General features: G+C 42.4%; 1 protein-coding gene across 1 annotated transcript in view; it reads right to left on the minus strand.

Annotated features, from left to right (window-relative positions):
- Dnah6 (dynein axonemal heavy chain 6) overlaps positions 1-16,497 on the minus strand; it is a 192,975-nt gene that overhangs the window by 68,036 nt on the left and 108,442 nt on the right. Inside the window, exons 41-47 of the mRNA XM_027429458.2 lie at positions 13,815-13,946; positions 12,699-12,870; positions 10,944-11,090; positions 9,849-9,922; positions 7,266-7,420; positions 2,706-2,937; positions 1,043-1,195 (exon numbers count right to left, since the gene is read on the minus strand). Coding sequence (XP_027285259.1) covers positions 1,043-1,195; positions 2,706-2,937; positions 7,266-7,420; positions 9,849-9,922; positions 10,944-11,090; positions 12,699-12,870; positions 13,815-13,946 — 1,065 coding nt within the window. The remainder of the gene's footprint in view (positions 1-1,042; positions 1,196-2,705; positions 2,938-7,265; positions 7,421-9,848; positions 9,923-10,943; positions 11,091-12,698; positions 12,871-13,814; positions 13,947-16,497) is intronic.

A 16,497-nucleotide genomic window follows, 5' to 3' on the forward strand; every position in this document is an offset into this window, starting at 1 on the left:
TTTTGAGACAGGGTTTCTCTGTGTAGCTTTGGAGCCTATCCTGGCACTCGCTCTGGAGACCAGGCTGGCCTTGAACTCACAGAGATCTGCCTGCCTCTGCCTCCCGAGTGCTGGGATTAAAGGCGTGCGCCACCAATTATCAACTTGACACAACCTAGAATAACCTGGAAAAGAGCTTGAGTGAGGGATCATCCACATCAGGCTGGGATGTGGGCACCAAATTGTATGGGAGAGGAGAGCAGACACATGCAGGCAGCAGGGTTGTTTTTGTTTCCTGTCTGCTCTTGTTACCTGCCTTGACTTCTCTGCTATCAGAGACTTCAATCTGGAATCATAAGCTAAATAAATCCCCTTCTTCCCCATACTGCTTCTGTCAGATTATTTCCACAGAACAGGAATGGCATGAGGACAGTGTGCACTGTATATTCACCCCCAGGAGTCAGGCTCCTTCTCTTTCTTTGGCCTCCTGAGGGTCCTCACCTCCCTAATGAATCCCCTCTGGCGTAAGGTAGCTGCAGTAGACTTGATGATTATACTTATCATTCTGACCCAGGGCAGTTCTCACAGGGACATGGTAACTCTCCAGGCATAATAGCCTCAAAGTGGAAGGAGGGGTAGAGAGAAGGGAGGCAGGGAGGGGGGCACATGAAATCACAGTGCTGGAGAGGTGGAGATGGGTAGCAGCTATACTGTTCCAGAGAGAGGCAACACATTTCTGTTTTCATTGTGCAGATCCTTGCTGCTGGGCATGGGTATGAAAAGCATTAGGCTTGAGCCGGCAGCCTCTCTCAGGCTAGACACTGCAGGTGTATCTAACAAGCACGGACTCAAAGAACTTTAAGGGGGGGTGAATATGACTATAATCTCGGTGGGGGCATTAGGATTTCTGATCTGTGTTTCCATGGACATGCAGAAAGTAAAATACTTAGAACCTCAGAAAAAATCATATAAAAATCTACCCATAGGTGAACTGTGGGCTGCTAGCCAAAGGCTAAGGTACTCTTTGCTTAGAAAGTCATGGGACTATTCTGGAATGTGATACCTCATCTCTGTTCCCTTCAGAAATCCCAGCTTCCTTTGCTTTTGGGCGGGTGGCTGCTAAAACCTGCTCCAGCTCATCCTTTTCGAATAAATTAGGCACTTCACCTGAATTTAGAATATTATTTATGTCTTCAAGGAACTCTTCCACGACGATCTGCAGGGAAAGCAGAGTGGCCATCGTAAGTCCATTGTGCTACAGTTATTATAAGAAGTTATCGAGTATTCAATCCAAAACTCACAGGTACTAGTTCCATCTTTAAAAGATACTTAAGTTGTAGATAGCATCCTAAAGCCTAACACAGTGATCTATTGGGTTTCCATCTTTCTCTCTTGTTTTGTCTCTTGCAGAGCATTTGCAACTGTTCTGGCTTTACTGCTCTTGCTGTCATAAAACACCCTGGACCAAAAGGGACATTGGGAAGAAAGGATTTATTTGAAGTACAATGCCAGGGTGCAGTCAAGGCAGGAAATCAAAGCAGCTAGTTATGTAACATCAGTAGCCAAAAGCAGAGAGAAATAAATGTGTCTTTGTTGCTTGTTTGCTCATGTTCAGTGGGCTTCTTCAATCTCTTCTCCGGTCGGGACCTCCTGCCCAGGGAATAGTGGTGTCCACAGTGGGCTGGACCCTCTCACATCAAGTAACCATCAAAATAGAGCCCTCACAGACAGGCTCACAGGCCACTCTGATCTAGAGATTTCCTCAATTGGAAAGCCTTCTCAGGTGATTCTAGATTGTGTCAATTTGACAGTTAAAGCTAACTAGCACAATACCTTACCCATCAAAGTCTCACGTACAAGTATATATTCTTCTCCCTTCAGTTATGATTTTATTATAAATATTAAACCACATTTCTGTAGAGTATTCATCTTAATCACAGATATGAGAGTGCAGTGCACCATGGAGACAATGTGCCTGGCATTTCCATGGGCGTAAACTGTTGACAATTTAGTTTATATTACAAATTCATCTTTAGGCCTAGAGCTTTTCTCCTCAGCTGGGAGTAAATTATTTTTATGAATCACATTCCCAGGAGTGAGATAAGCATGTAAAGTGAATTAATATCAACTATTTCTCATCTAGTAATAACTTCTGTGATGTTTAATATTTACTTTTGTTAATTTGTGTTTATAAGTACTTCCTTTTAGAGAATTTAATTGGCATGTCTTTGTCTTTTAAGCAAGAGCAAAGTTGGCCACATTGACTTCTCTAAGGGAGCACTACCACAAAATGGTGTCTTATGAACATGGTGCGGCTTTGTACTCATGACTCACCACAGCTGTGGCTATCTGCATAAGATCTGCACGCTCTCAAGCCAGTTCCAACATGGATGGGAAAGGGTGTGCAAAGCCTTACCCATTGCTAAGAACCTACTGATCTCTGATGGCTGATGAGATTGGGTGAGTCAGTTTTTTTTTCCATGGGGACAGCCACAAGTAGGTTGCCAATGCTTCAGTGGATGGCTGTATACCCATGCACACATGGGTGGAATTAAATGGACTCAGTGGGTTATAAAGAAAAGGAAAAAAAAAAAAAGAGGACATCAGGCTGGGAGGAGCAACGATCTTCTATACTTTACCCATCCTCAAAACACAGTGGACCCCATGTGTTCACAGTAGGTTCTCATGGGGTTACAACCCTACATGCTCACTGCTTGAATACGTACCTGGGTGTCTGTGAAAAGGAAAACCATATTTTTGTCTTCCACACCAGCCATCTTGTACAGCTTCCTCAGATCATCATGGAAAGTGTCATAATTATACCCTCGGCTAAGTTCAATTTGCAAACACTTGTAACCACATATGTGAGCTGCGAGTCTGGTGAGGGACTGCTTCCCTGTGCCTCCTACTCCGACCAGCAGGGCATTGCCTCTTTCCTGGCGGATCATCCGTGCAATCCTGCAGGAAGCAAAGCAGAGGAAGATTGAATTCAGGACCACAGACATGGCTTCTGCTGAGAGGGCCTGCTACGGTGGGGCTGGCTGTGGCCAGCACAGCTGGGTATGCAAGAGAGAAGCAGGCGATCTCAGGCAAATCATGGTGGGGTGAATGCTATTGCTGGCTCCTTTCTCCATCTCTCCCCTGCTTCACCACAGGCTGGTGGCTCTCTGCCTTAGGCATGCAAATTTAAAATAAAGGAAGATTTATTTTCTCTTTGTTTAAGTGTAAAGGGTTTTGTCAGGTCTTGGATATGGTTCATCTATCAGCAAAGCCCAAGTCTCCACCTGGACAGGTAAGCATGCACAAAAATCATGGGATCTAGAGAAAGACACGGTGGTTCTGAAGTGGGTAGGGGTGTCAATAGGGCCAGTCACTGTACAGAGCAACAACATTTTAAAAAGTTGTTGTGGTTTGAGTAAGAATGGTTTCCATGGGCTCATATGTTTGAATGCTGATCCCCAGTTGGTGGGATTTCTTGGGAAAAATTAGGAGGTGTGGCCTTGTTGGAGTAGGTGTGTCACTGGGCTCAGGATTTGAGGTTTCAAAGTTCCATGCCATTTGCAGTTAGCCCCACCCGCTGTGTCTGTAGATCAAATACAGCCTCTCAGCCACTGCTCCAGCATCATGCCTGCCTATGATGGTCAAGGATTCTAATCCTCACCAAACACTTTCTTTTCTACATTCCCTTGCTCATGGTGTCTCTTCACAGCGATCCAACAGTGCGTAAGACACTTGCTGATTCACTTCAGTGAAGATTTAAAACAGTGCAGTGGTCATGCTGTTAGACTGGACACCCAAGGAGGAGAACACAGAGCCTGAGTCCAGGAGAAAAATGGAGAGATATGGATAAATGTGACCACTAACCTGAGAAGGAGGTTAGCAGAAGCTGAATATCTCACATAGGATATCATGGGAAATGGAGCAGGTGAGGTAGAAGACATGTTCAAAAAATGCAGAGAGAGAGAGAGAGAGAGAGAGAGAGAGAGAGAGAGAGAGAGAGAGAGAGAACACTATGGAAAGCATGAGGAAGAACATGGAAGCAAGGGGGGATAAACAATGGGAAGAAGAAAATAGAATTTTAGAGACCTCATGACAGCAGCTACAGAAGGAGAAACAAGAAACACTGGAGGTGTCTGTGGACTAAAGAGATAGCTCAATGGGTTTAAGGGCACTTGCTGCCAAGCCTGAAGACCTGAGTTCAATCCCCAGGGCCCACATGGTAGAAGGAAAGAATCAACTCTTACAAGTTGCCCTCTGCCCCCTCCCTACACATCACACACAAACAAATATTGAAGCGTTGGAATTGCAATCTGTATTACCACTTCTATCTTTGAGATCTATATTTTTGACACAACTTAAAAAAATTTGTGAGTATCTAAAGCAGGAATAATAAGACTTCCCCCATAGAAATGGATCTACATGGGCTGGCCACACAACAGTCCTCAAGGTGTCATTTCATGAGGCAATGGTGAGAGACTGAGAGAAAAGGAAAATGTCGCACTATAGCTCAGAGACAATCTGCAAGCCTATCCTAAGTAAGTCTGAAGATATACAGAGGAAGAAAATTTAAAATTCCAAGAAGGCAGGAGGATGTATAAGAGTGAGCAATACCCATGGAGTACAAGCCTGAATATTGATGATCATATGACCACCCCTGGGAGTGATGGTATCAACAAATTCTTGAAAACAAAATAGAAAATGTAACAATATTTTTTTCAAAAACTATCATCAGTGTTTTAAATGGAGTTTATCTATGGGAATGAAAAGTGTTCACATACAGCCTGTGGGTATGTTGAATAAAGAACAGATGGGAACCAAGCAGTATCTTAATAACCCAGTGATAAGTGGCCATACTATAATGCAAGCTGTGACAAACATGACTTTTTGAATTTGAGTTGGAGAGCAGAAATGGAGGACACATGGAAGACTTTTTTTTTAAGATTTTATTTATTTAATATGTATACAACATTCTGCTTCCATGTATATCTTCACACCAGAAGAGGGCACCAGATATCATAACGGATGGTTGTGAGCCACCACGTGGTTGCTGGGAATTGAACTCAGGACCTCTGGAAGAGCAGTCGGTGCTCTTAACCTCTGAACCATCTCTCCAGCCCCACATGGAAGACTTTACTTGGTATTATGTGTAACAAATCCTTGGGATTTAATTGTCAGCCTGAACAAGGACCACCACTAAAATGTGGTTGACAGGAGGGTAAACCATCAGAGTGTTAAATTTTTTGCTGTAGTTGTAATTGAAGTGAAACCCTGATCACACTAATAATTTCAAGCTGATCTTTGAAAAAACTATTTCACCAAATATGGGTACCACTTTTAAAGTACAGTATCAGAAATCTATGAAGTTAAGCATATTAAAGGCTAAATTCTATTTTAATAAGTAACATGAGAGATCCAGGCTAACTTGAGAGAGATTTGAGACAAGTCTTGATATAATAGCCCAGGCTAGCCTCAAACTTGTAGCAATCTTGCTCCACCCTCTCAAGTTCTGGAATTACAAGGGATAGTTGTGCCTGGTGAGGATAAAGATAAGGGAAGCATGGGAATGATTTTAAAACAGTAATAGAGTTTTTATGAAAAATTGGGCCTGTTCTGGTTTGGGACACATGCAATGGAGTTAGGGGCAAGGGTTTGAATATGATTCCCAAGATTGTCATTCATTAGAGAGAAGACTTGGGAAAGTGTATCTATTTTTTCCATGACATAGCCCAAAAGTTGGCTGCAATATTGTTCCTGGCCCAATTTGTTCTTGGATCCCATCAAGGGCTAGAGTTCTGCTCTTTTCTCGTGAGCCTGGGTGTACTTGTGTGGCTGGTTTGACTGAAAAGAATAGGTCTAGCAGAACAGGTATGACTCCCAAAGCTAAGTAGTAGGGCCATTTGGCTTTTCTTCTGCTCTTGCTGTTGGGGCTAGGGCCATCATTTAGGGAAGCCAAGACATCCCAATGCTACCACAGAGGGGCATGTGGAGAGAGCATCTGAGGACAGATGCTCCAGGAACTCCAGGTACTGTCTGATGAAACTACAAGAGATACCCCAAGAGAGTGGCCTATAGCCATAACAGACAATGGTGAAGTAGAGCCAATGGGGGTTAGTTAGCATGTCTAAAAAGTCAAGTGGAACATTCTCTGAGCATTATTTGCAGAGAGACTGGGATACTGAGCCAAGAGGGGCCTGTGATATGATAACATGTATGACATGATTTTACACCTCATTGTTCCTACTACATAGGATGGACCTGACACCAGAAGTCACAGAAGGCAAATGCTAGCTCACTTGGAAAGGTCATTTTAAGACGTAGATTGTCTAAAAGGACATGAACTACTCTACAAAACGTATGTATTCCAAGAACAGAAGATATTCAGGTTCTATGCCCACATGTGAGGACTGTCCCTCCAAGAGAGCTGTAAGTGAATAGGAGTCACACTTTTAAGCAATGGATCTCTCATCAGGGTTCAGTACTATAATCTTGAGCTTCCTCTGTAGACACATGTGTAATTAGCCTAATATACCTTTTAAACCACTTTATATAATGTTTGTAACTAGGCCAGGATAAAAATAAACAAATAAAATTGATTAATATTTTGCAATAATAGGGGCTAGAGAAATAGCTTAGTGTAAGTTAAGAGCACTTGTTGTTCTTGCTGAGGATTCAGGTTCGGCTGCCAGCACTTTCATGGTGTTTATAACCATCTGTAAATCCAGTTACAGGGAATCCAACACTCTCTTTTAACCACCAAAGGTTTTGCACACACACACACACACAGTACAGAGTATACATATATGCCTGTAGACAACACACCTATACACATAAATAAATCTAACACCTCCACATTTAGCAATAATAACCTGTGAGATTTCATAGAAAATTCATGTGGCATTTATTTAAGGCATACTAAGATATATTTTGGGGCTAGAGAGATGGCTCAGTGATTAAGAGTATGTACTGCTCTTCCAGAGGACCTGGATTTTGTTCCTAGCACCCACAATAGGCAGTTCACAACTGCTGTAGCTCCAGCTTCAGGGGATACAACATCCTTTTCTGGACACCTCAGGCACCACACACACACACACACACACACACACACACACACACACACACACACACACACACACAAATTAAATGTTTGAAAAACATTATAAGCTATCTTTTAGTCCACATTGAGTATTTCTACAAGACTTCAACTCATCTATCAATGCATCTGAAATTGTCTTCTACTGAAAAACAAATAAGATCGGTGTTTAACTGGGGGCCTGGTAGCACTGTACCTTGACACGTGCTCTATGGCATCCTGGAAGAACACCAGCTTTACTTCCTTAGGGTTTGTGAGGTTATAGTCATCAAGATAGTCCTGTAGAACATTCCCAATTTTCTCCATGTCAGGCAAATCATCGTAAATTCGGTCAGCCTTATCTATTCCAAACTGTAAAACATTTATTTTATGGGAACAAGCCAAACTGGATCAATTACCTCACATAGACACATGACACACACAATCTGGATTATTCATTTCACTTTACCTTCCCAAGTGGTAGGTTGCAATGTCAACGTTTTTTTTTTTTGTAATAAAATTCATGCAGAAAGGAGTTTGGAATAATGTTAATTTTTTGGTGTGCAATCCAGTACTCTGGTTCATACTTTACTGTTAGGCTGTTGACATTCACAAAGGCAACTGAAAACATGTATGGAAAATTGCTATCTCTATGAATGATCATTCCTGGACTATATGTGGTTTTGTTGTTGTTTGTTTTTTTGACAACAGCAGTCACCTAGAGCTAAATATTGTTGAGAATAAAAATCAGGTGTAAATGAAAAGGAATTGGGTTCCTTGGTTGGACCAATTGAGGATGCCTTTTCTATGCCATAGCAATTTCTGGGAGGCACCTACTAAAATATATCTGGGCAAAGCTAAGAGAGTTCTGCTCTCACCAAGGGCCTCACACAAGGTAGGCAAATGCTCTACCATTTAATCATGCCTCCAACTCAGGTCTGGTTCATCTATTTTACTCCCCGCTCCTCCTTCCCTGCGTGTGTGTGTGTGTGTGTGTGTGTGTGTGTGTGTGTGTGTGTGTGTGTGAGAGAGAGAGAGAGAGAGAGAGAGAGAGAGAGGGAGAGAGAGAGAGAGAGTGAGAGAGAGAGAGAGAGTATGTGCATGAGTAGCTGTGTATATTATATTGTGGGGGTCATAGGACAATCTTGGGTGATATGATATCTATCCTTGGAAGCCTTCCATTTTTTTGTCTTATAGGCATGCAACTTTGCAAAGTAGGCCAGGCTAGTTGGCCTGCAGTTTTCAGGGATCCCCATCTCTGCTAACCATCTTGCTATTGCTAGGATTATAAGTGTATATTACTGCACCTGGATTTTTACATGGAGTTCTGGGGATCTGACTTTATGGACTCAGCCATCTCCCCAGGCCTGTTTTTATCCTTTCAATTGATAAAGCTGTCACTGAAACCACATGCAACATAATTTGTGAGAAAGCCCTTGAGCCTTATTTATTTTTACTTACTTTGTTGTGTTTAGTCTTTCTTTCCTTTTAAAAATTCCATTGGTAATTTCAAACATGCATATAACATATTTATATAGCCATCTTCCCCTCGATTCCTCTAATATGTCCCTCTATATCCCCCTCCTAATTCATGTTGTCTTTTTCTAAAGAATTAATTGATTGGTTGAATTTTTATAACCACTGAGTCCTATCAGTATTACCTGTATGTGCATGGGTGTAGGTGTGCCCATTGGAACACGGGTAAGCAAACTATCAGGGCCACATCCCTGAAGAAAATGGACTCTCCCTCCCCCAGCAGCCAGCCACCAATTGCTAATAGCTCCTTATCTAGGAGTGTGGGCGCCCATGGGGAATACTGACTGCTTTAACCTTGTACAGACTTGCATAGGCATCTACGGCTGTAGGACCTTAATTTTTAATGGTAACTTTAAATAGGCATATTTCACACAAATAAATTATCCTTTACCCCCTGCCAGGTGGTAATACTCACAGAAGGACCAGTTTGTTTATTATCAAATTATTAGCCTTGATTGGCAGGCTGCTATGTACCTTGCTCTGTGTGTGAGGCTGAGACTTCAGTGAACAAAAATGGGTGTGGCCCTTGGCCTGGAGACATTAAGAATGTGTTCCCCAAGTGAGAGTCAGTTTTGTAGAAGCAGATGGTAGTTTGCTGTGTAGGAGGGGTGGAGTGGGGTAGAGATGGAAGATGTGTTCTAGGAATGTTCAGAGAGTAAAATTAGGCCCATGTGTGGAAATTTTGGAAGGAGAGAAGAGAAGAGAAGCATACAATGATATAAAAGGTAGTTAAATATAAGAATGCCACTAAGTAGAGCTTTATTTTTTGAAGTGAAGAGGGCAGCTCCTTTGACTAATAAGCTGCCATGGCTGGAAGCATTTGACCAGGGGTTTCACAATCATGTAGAATATAGGATTCTGGGCCTGAGTAAAGGCACGGAACCTCTTTGCCTCCTTCTGATGGTGTGAGTTTGAGCCATCACCAAAATGAATGTAACTTTTGCTGCAAAAGACCAGAGAGTGAATGTTTTTGGTGTTGCAGATCACCCTGTCTTTGCCTCTGCTACCGTATTCTGCTATTATTGGGTACAGGTGGCCATAGAGACACACACTAAAAAGTGAGTGTAGCTGCGCTTAGATACCATGCATTTATAAAAACTAGGCAGCAGGCAGGTTTTGCCCATGTGCCCATGCCCACACTTGGCTTAGATGTTTAATCGTCACAAATGCAGAATGTATTTGTATAGATGTGCCGATGAACTGGATTTGGAAAACAGCAAATGCGCTAAAACATTCAAGCCCAGTTAAGCAACAAACTACTCACCTTAATGAAGTCTCCAAATATGATAGGTTTGTCTAAAAAATATTCCAGGTCAATTGAAATTCCAAAGTGCTTGTCTGTTAAAACACAAAAGCAGCTTTACTATGGGATTCAGCTTGAATGTAGCAGTGTAATAAGATCTACAGGATAGTATTTGCAGCTGATATGAAAACAGATAGAGCTATGCAAACAACATACTATTTTAGTTGGGTGGATAATTTCCCAGATTTAAGTTATTTATTGAGTATTTAGAACTCCTGTTAAATAGTAAATATTGAAGACTTATTCAATAAAAAGGACTATGTTAGAATTATAGTAATTTCTTTTTATTTTAATCTATTTTTTAAAATTAAAAGCATAATTTTTTTTTTGAGACAGAGTCTCAAACCCTAGCCAATGCTAGCCTCAAACTCCTGGCAATCCTTTTGCTGGAGACTCCTGGGTGCTTGGATTATTGAAATGAGACACTACACCCAGACAAAAATATGTTTTGTAGTTACCATGTAAAATAATGGGTTTCATTATACTATTTTGATCATGCAGGTCATTATTTTTATTTGTATTTTCTCTTATACACTCCTCTCCTTTCCTCCTAATCCTCTTCCCACTAACCAATCCTATCTGCATCCATGCCCTATATGTGTGACATATGTGTATAAATATATAGTTACATCTAGATTCCCCATGATAGAAGACATGTGATATTTGTCCTTCTGTTCACCCGCAACCCTCTTTTGTTCCCTCCCATATCATGGATTGCTTCCTCCCTATACTTCTTCTGTTATAGCATTCATCAATATTCTCTGAATCTCTTTCTATTCCTCGTATGAGAGGAAACATGCTATCCTGGATTCTTATCAGACAATATTCTATTTCTCCTCTTTCCTGCCTCTAATTCTAATTTCATTCCTGATTAAGACTGCCAAACCTTTCTCTATACTAGTAACTGTTTTTCATAATACTTATATATATTTGAGTTATCAAAAATTTTACTTACGAATAACTAAAGTTCAAACTTGTTTCATTTCCCTTATGGAAACCAAATTACTTTCCCATTTTTTTTAAAAAAATAAAAGATAGCTAAATAAAGATATTTACTGGCCATTTCTGTCAAAATGACATGGAAGTAGTGTTTGTCTTCATTATTGATCAAACGATCATGGAATACTCTTTGACACTCGTGGCAAAACAGTCTAAATATCTGGAGTTCTTCTCTTATTGTTCCTGGATCACATTGGAGAATACCTGTGTGTTTTTTTAAAAAAAGGGGAAAAAAGGGAAAATTTGCATTTATGGAACCACTTAAAATAGTTTAATAAAACAGTAAGCACTTAAGTCCAGCTTGGGATGGAAAGCTTTGGGATATATTTTGAAAGGTTTGTTGTTCAAGGCCTGTGACTAGAGGTAGTCCCCTCGAGGGCCAATGGTGGAGGGATGAAGAATCTATTTGTGTGTGGGGGGGGCGGAGGGAGAGGGAGAGGGAGAGGGAGAGAGATAGGGACTATGCAGCTCTGGTTGTCCTCGAACACACTTTGTAGACCAGGCTGGCCTGGAACCCACAGAGACCTGCCTGCCTCTGCCTCCTGAGTGCTGGAATTAAAGGTGTGCATTAACACATCTGGCTAGGAATCTACTTTCAATCTGCTAACTTTAAGAAGTCCAATTAGGCATCTGAATGAGACACTGGGAAGAATGTTGAGTTGGGAGGTACCCACTTAGACGGGAGAATTGACTGAGGAGACTGAGGAGGTTGCACAAAAAATGGACTGAGGACAGAACCCAGGGACCGCAATTTCAAGGCAGGGTGGATGAGCAGCCATTGACGCAGATGGAGTGACAACAGCCAGGGACCTAATAGGGAACGCAGGAGAGCTTCTACCCTGGACTGCTGGGATGGCATAGGGGGCAGTGCCAAACACTGAGATCTGGCCTATGGGAAGGGAAGTTAAGTCCAGGGTTAGGTATAAGCTTTGATCAACATGTATTAAAGGTAGAACTGGAGGTATCATGAGGAGAGGCCATTTTTTTTTTCAGGAGTCTTTCTAGAAAAGGAGAGGAAGAGTGCCTTGGGAGAATTAACTTGATCTAGTAAAAGCGGATACTATAAAAGTGAAGTGGGAATTATAAGAACCAAATCTCCAATGAGGCAGATGGAGATGGAACTTGATATCAGAGGAGGTGTATGGGGACAGTTCAGCTCAGGGCAGGAAGAGACAGGTTGTCCGGGAGATTTGGGAGATGAGGCATCTTTGGTCTGGTTGGTTCTGTTTTTCAGCTCTCTCTCTCTCTCTCTCTCTCTCTCTCTCTCTCTCTCTCATCTGGAAGTGACAAGTGGAATGGATGTTGGAGATTCGAGAAAGTTCTGGGGTTCAGCTGAGGTAGGGGTGTAAGTTATGCTCTGTGCCTTAGCTACCTTCCTGTTGCTGTGATAAAATACCCCGATGGAAGCAGCTTAGGAAGAAGGAAGGTTTTAGTTTCCCTCACAGCTCCAGGTTCATCTTCTCAAGTAGGTCATATGAATAGGAGCATGGGATGGCTGCACAGCACATCCACAGTCAGGTAGCAGGGACAGGAAAGTGGAGAAGTAGAATGTTTGTTCAGCTCACTTTCTCCTTCTTACATAGTCTGGATCTCAAACACAGGGAATAGTGCCGCCCATAGTGGGCAGGTCTTCCCACCTCAATGAACCATGCCAGGAAGTCTTCTCATCCTAGATTTCATATGGACGGTAGAGATCAAGCATCATGTAGGGGTGGCTAGTTGAGTCATAGACACCTTGGTGAACATGATTCTGAGAGAGCTGGTGGAGGGCAGTGGAAATGCAGAACCAAGGATGAAGGTTCAGTTTGCTACCTTGCACACACTTGGATAAATCTCTCAGGTTAAAGACGTAATGGGACTTGGCTGGGGTTGGCAGGAGGTCCACACTCATCCTGTTATAAATCTCAACTGCGGCTTCCACAATGTTTGATGAAGTTTGCTTTACAGCTGGAGGGAAGTCAGACAGGAAGCCATTCAAGATGGCCTAGAACCAGAAATGTAATATGAGTTAGATTTTTAAAAAAACCAAATATTTGTCTTTCAAGTACTCTAGTTCTGATACCCTTTTCTATAGAGCAACTACAGGGCTAAAGTCCAACACAGAGGCATCTGTGTGTCAGGTCCTTGCTCATTTCGGAATTCATTTTCAAGAACAGGCTTTTTTTCTTGTGATTTGCGGTTGTTTGGGTTGACTGAGTGGAACTCATGGCTGATATGTGCCTTGCCATGAACTTCCCATTTCCTGTCTCAGTGACTGTTCACTCAAGAACTCTCTGTTCCTGGGATCTCGTTCCTTTCTGTCAGTTCGAATCCTCCTCCAAGACCAGTCTTGGGTGATTGGCTATGGCACACCCTTCCTAATTCATGCTTTGTCATCATTCTTTTCAGAATAATGTTTCACATTTATTGGACACTTCCAAGCACTGATAGGTTAAGGCAACAATGTGTTTCCCCTCTACAAGATGAGGAATCTGTCCCTTGGGGAGGTTAGTACAGGTGGCAGAAAGATGGCTGATTGTTCACAGCAGTTGTGGGACAGTCGATGAGGTAAGTCTGTCTGAGATGTGTTGAACTGGAGCTGCCTGGAGTGGCATGTGTTTTAAAGGGAGACCCAGGCCTGGAGGTCATGTCTGAAGTGTGAGCAGAGGTGAGGACTGGGCAGTGGGAGAAATATGCCTTAAGAATAAATGCTTCGTTCAATCTGTCTGCATTCCTAAATGGTATGCCTGTGAGACCACACATCCAGATCTCAATGATGTAGACACCTGTCAGCTTCTCTCTGGGTGCCCATGGCCTCATGTTTCCTCATTAGGAAAGGGATGGATGGGGTCCCTAGAAACACAGTGGGCCATTTGGACCATGAGATCCAAGGATCTCATGTTACATGTTTTCTTTTCCCGTCTTGTTTAAGTTAGAATCCACACTCGCCTGGAAAATCTGCTTCAGACTGTGCTCTGAGGGCGTGGGGAGGCACATCATGCTGAAGTGGCGGATAAAGCGGGGTGTCACGGGGTTGCGGCCCCCTCCTGGAGGTGCACAAGCTGATACAATTGTCACATCCTGTGTGGAGAGAGAGCCACTTGGGTCATTCTGCAGAGAAAAAGGTAAGACCTGTCCTCTCTAATATCAGACTCAGAACCAACATTCTTTTGAGCCAGCATTGCAAACCCATGACTATCTGAGGTTGCTGTTACTACCCTCATTTCATGATAGAAAAACCAAGGTCTTGGATGTTTAACTAAGTTGTTCAGTTGGCAGTGTTAGGACTATAGTTTGAAAAAGTCACTATGGGGGCTGGCAAGCTGGCTCAGTGTTTAAGAAGGCCTTCTGTCTCTCAGGAGACCATAGTTTGCTGTTGCAGAGTTTCATTCCTAGCACCCACATCAAGTGACTTAACTGTAGCTCCAGGGGATCAAACCCCTTCTTCTGGACTCCATGGAGGCATGTGTATATCTCCCCCAATAGGCACATAATTCAAAGTAAAAAATAAATCTTTAAGAACAAACAGTAGAGACCAAAAGTCCACTCTGGCTGTCTGCAGATCAGGGAATGGGCCTAGGGTGTCCAGAGATCAATTTATTGTATTAGTTTAATCCAGCGGATAGTCTTGTGAGATAGAGACTACTAGCTTCATAAGTCTATGTGAGAGAGGACTTGGCTTCACATAATGACCATGGAAATGAAAAGGAATAAGTGATCAGGGAAATATTTACAACAGATAACCCATACATTTGGGCTGTGTCTATTTGTCTTTGAGCTAATAACAACATTGATTTGCAGGAATGCTGGGAGAGTTAAATGACATAACAGAGCTTGGTGCAATTTGTCTTTACTATGAGCAAACGTTCCACAAAGGGACATGCCTGGAGTAAGTCATTTTGCTCATAGTAAAGACACCCCAGACACATCCCTTTGCAGATTAGAAACAGAGCAGGCAGTCAATGCAGTGTCCCCTTTCTCCCTCAGACTCTTAAATACTGTGATGGCTTGTTGGTGGCACATGCTACTTGGGCTGACTCTCATCTTTTCTCCTCTTAGGGGCTACAGATTCTCTGTTCTTTGTGGTTGAGAACATGCAGTGGCTCACTGCAGGCCTGAACTTTCCAGCCCCCTGGAAGTCAGAGAAAAAAGCAGCTGATGGAGACGAAAGCACAGCACCCACAGCTATCAGAATTGAGGGTTAGACTCCAGACTCTCTATTATTGCACCTATTCTAATCCATTACTTTCCCACAGCTAAGGAGCTCCTTCTTGAACACTTGCTTCAAAGACTCCCCATCACTGAAAGGATAAACCCACATTCCTCATCATGGACCCACAGCCCTCTGAGACGTTAGTTCTGTTCCTCTTGCTCTTCTGGAGTCACATTTTACACGGCTAGACTATTTCAGATTCCCTGTTCATGGGATGTAAAGTGTTCATTCCCTTTGTTCTGCCTTTATTATCTAGATTCCCAACCACCTTGTCTCTCATCTTTAACCCAATCCCAACCCTGAATTCTCTTTGCCTCCCCTACTCATAGTCTTTCAGTACAAATGTCTGTCTACATTCCAGAACTCGGCTCTCTTGGAGGCAAGGACTCTCTCATTTGCACTCATCCTCCAAAGTAGCATGACAAGAACTCAATGCAGGTGGAATGAACTGAATTAAAGGCAAGAAACACCAAGCCATGTTTTATAGACTGAATTTCCCCATAAATAATATGTTGAAGTCCTAATTTGTGGTAAAATTTGACTGCCTTTGGAGACAGGGAATTTGAAGAGGTGATTAATGTAAAGTGATGTCTTTAGGATGACCCCTAATACAAGACAAATGGTACCTCTACAAGAAATTAGGACACAGAAGGAAGCCAATTGCTGTAGTTTGAGTACAGTTTTCCTCCTCTATAACTCATTTTGGACTTTAATCCCTGTTATGAGGCATGTAGAGGGGAGAAGCTTAATACAACCATGTTGTTTTGAGATGGTAACTTTTTGGATAAGGTCATCAGAGTGATACTTCCACTGTTGATTTTTTATTGGCCTCATGAGTGCAGGGACAAACAAAAAGGTACATGCTCCTCATATTTCTCCATGTGAAGCCTTGCTGTTATATAGCATTTTCCCCTATAAAAGAAAGCTTGTTCATACCAGGATATAAACAACTCATAAATTCCAGGAAGTACCAGAAGCTTACTAGATTTACAAGGTCCCTGTATCTCCAAGGTTATATAGGTAGTAAGGACTGATGAGGAAACTCTGTGAAATGTAGAGCTGCCTGCAAGTTGTGCAACCAACTCCAGATCCAGTTGTCATGAGTTGTCACCCATGCTGGGAGTAGGGGTGAGCTTTGGGTGAGGCAGCTGCCCCTTTTTCTTCTGAGACAGGGTTTCACTCTGTGACCCTGGCTGGCCTGGAACTTGTGATGTAGACCAGGCTGACCTTAAACTCACAGAAATCTACTTGTCTCTGCTTCCCAAGTATTGGAATTAAAGGCATGCACCACCATATCCAACCCCACAGTTGCCTTTGAGTCATCCATGTTCCTGTAAATAATCCTTTATCTACACCTGTAAGTAAGCCCATAGACTCATTGGTTTGCCAGGTTGGATTTTGATGGTATCTTTATTTTGG

This window comes from Cricetulus griseus, chromosome 8, assembly GCF_003668045.3.
Source record: "Cricetulus griseus strain 17A/GY chromosome 8, alternate assembly CriGri-PICRH-1.0, whole genome shotgun sequence".
Lineage (NCBI taxonomy): Eukaryota > Metazoa > Chordata > Mammalia > Rodentia > Cricetidae > Cricetulus > Cricetulus griseus.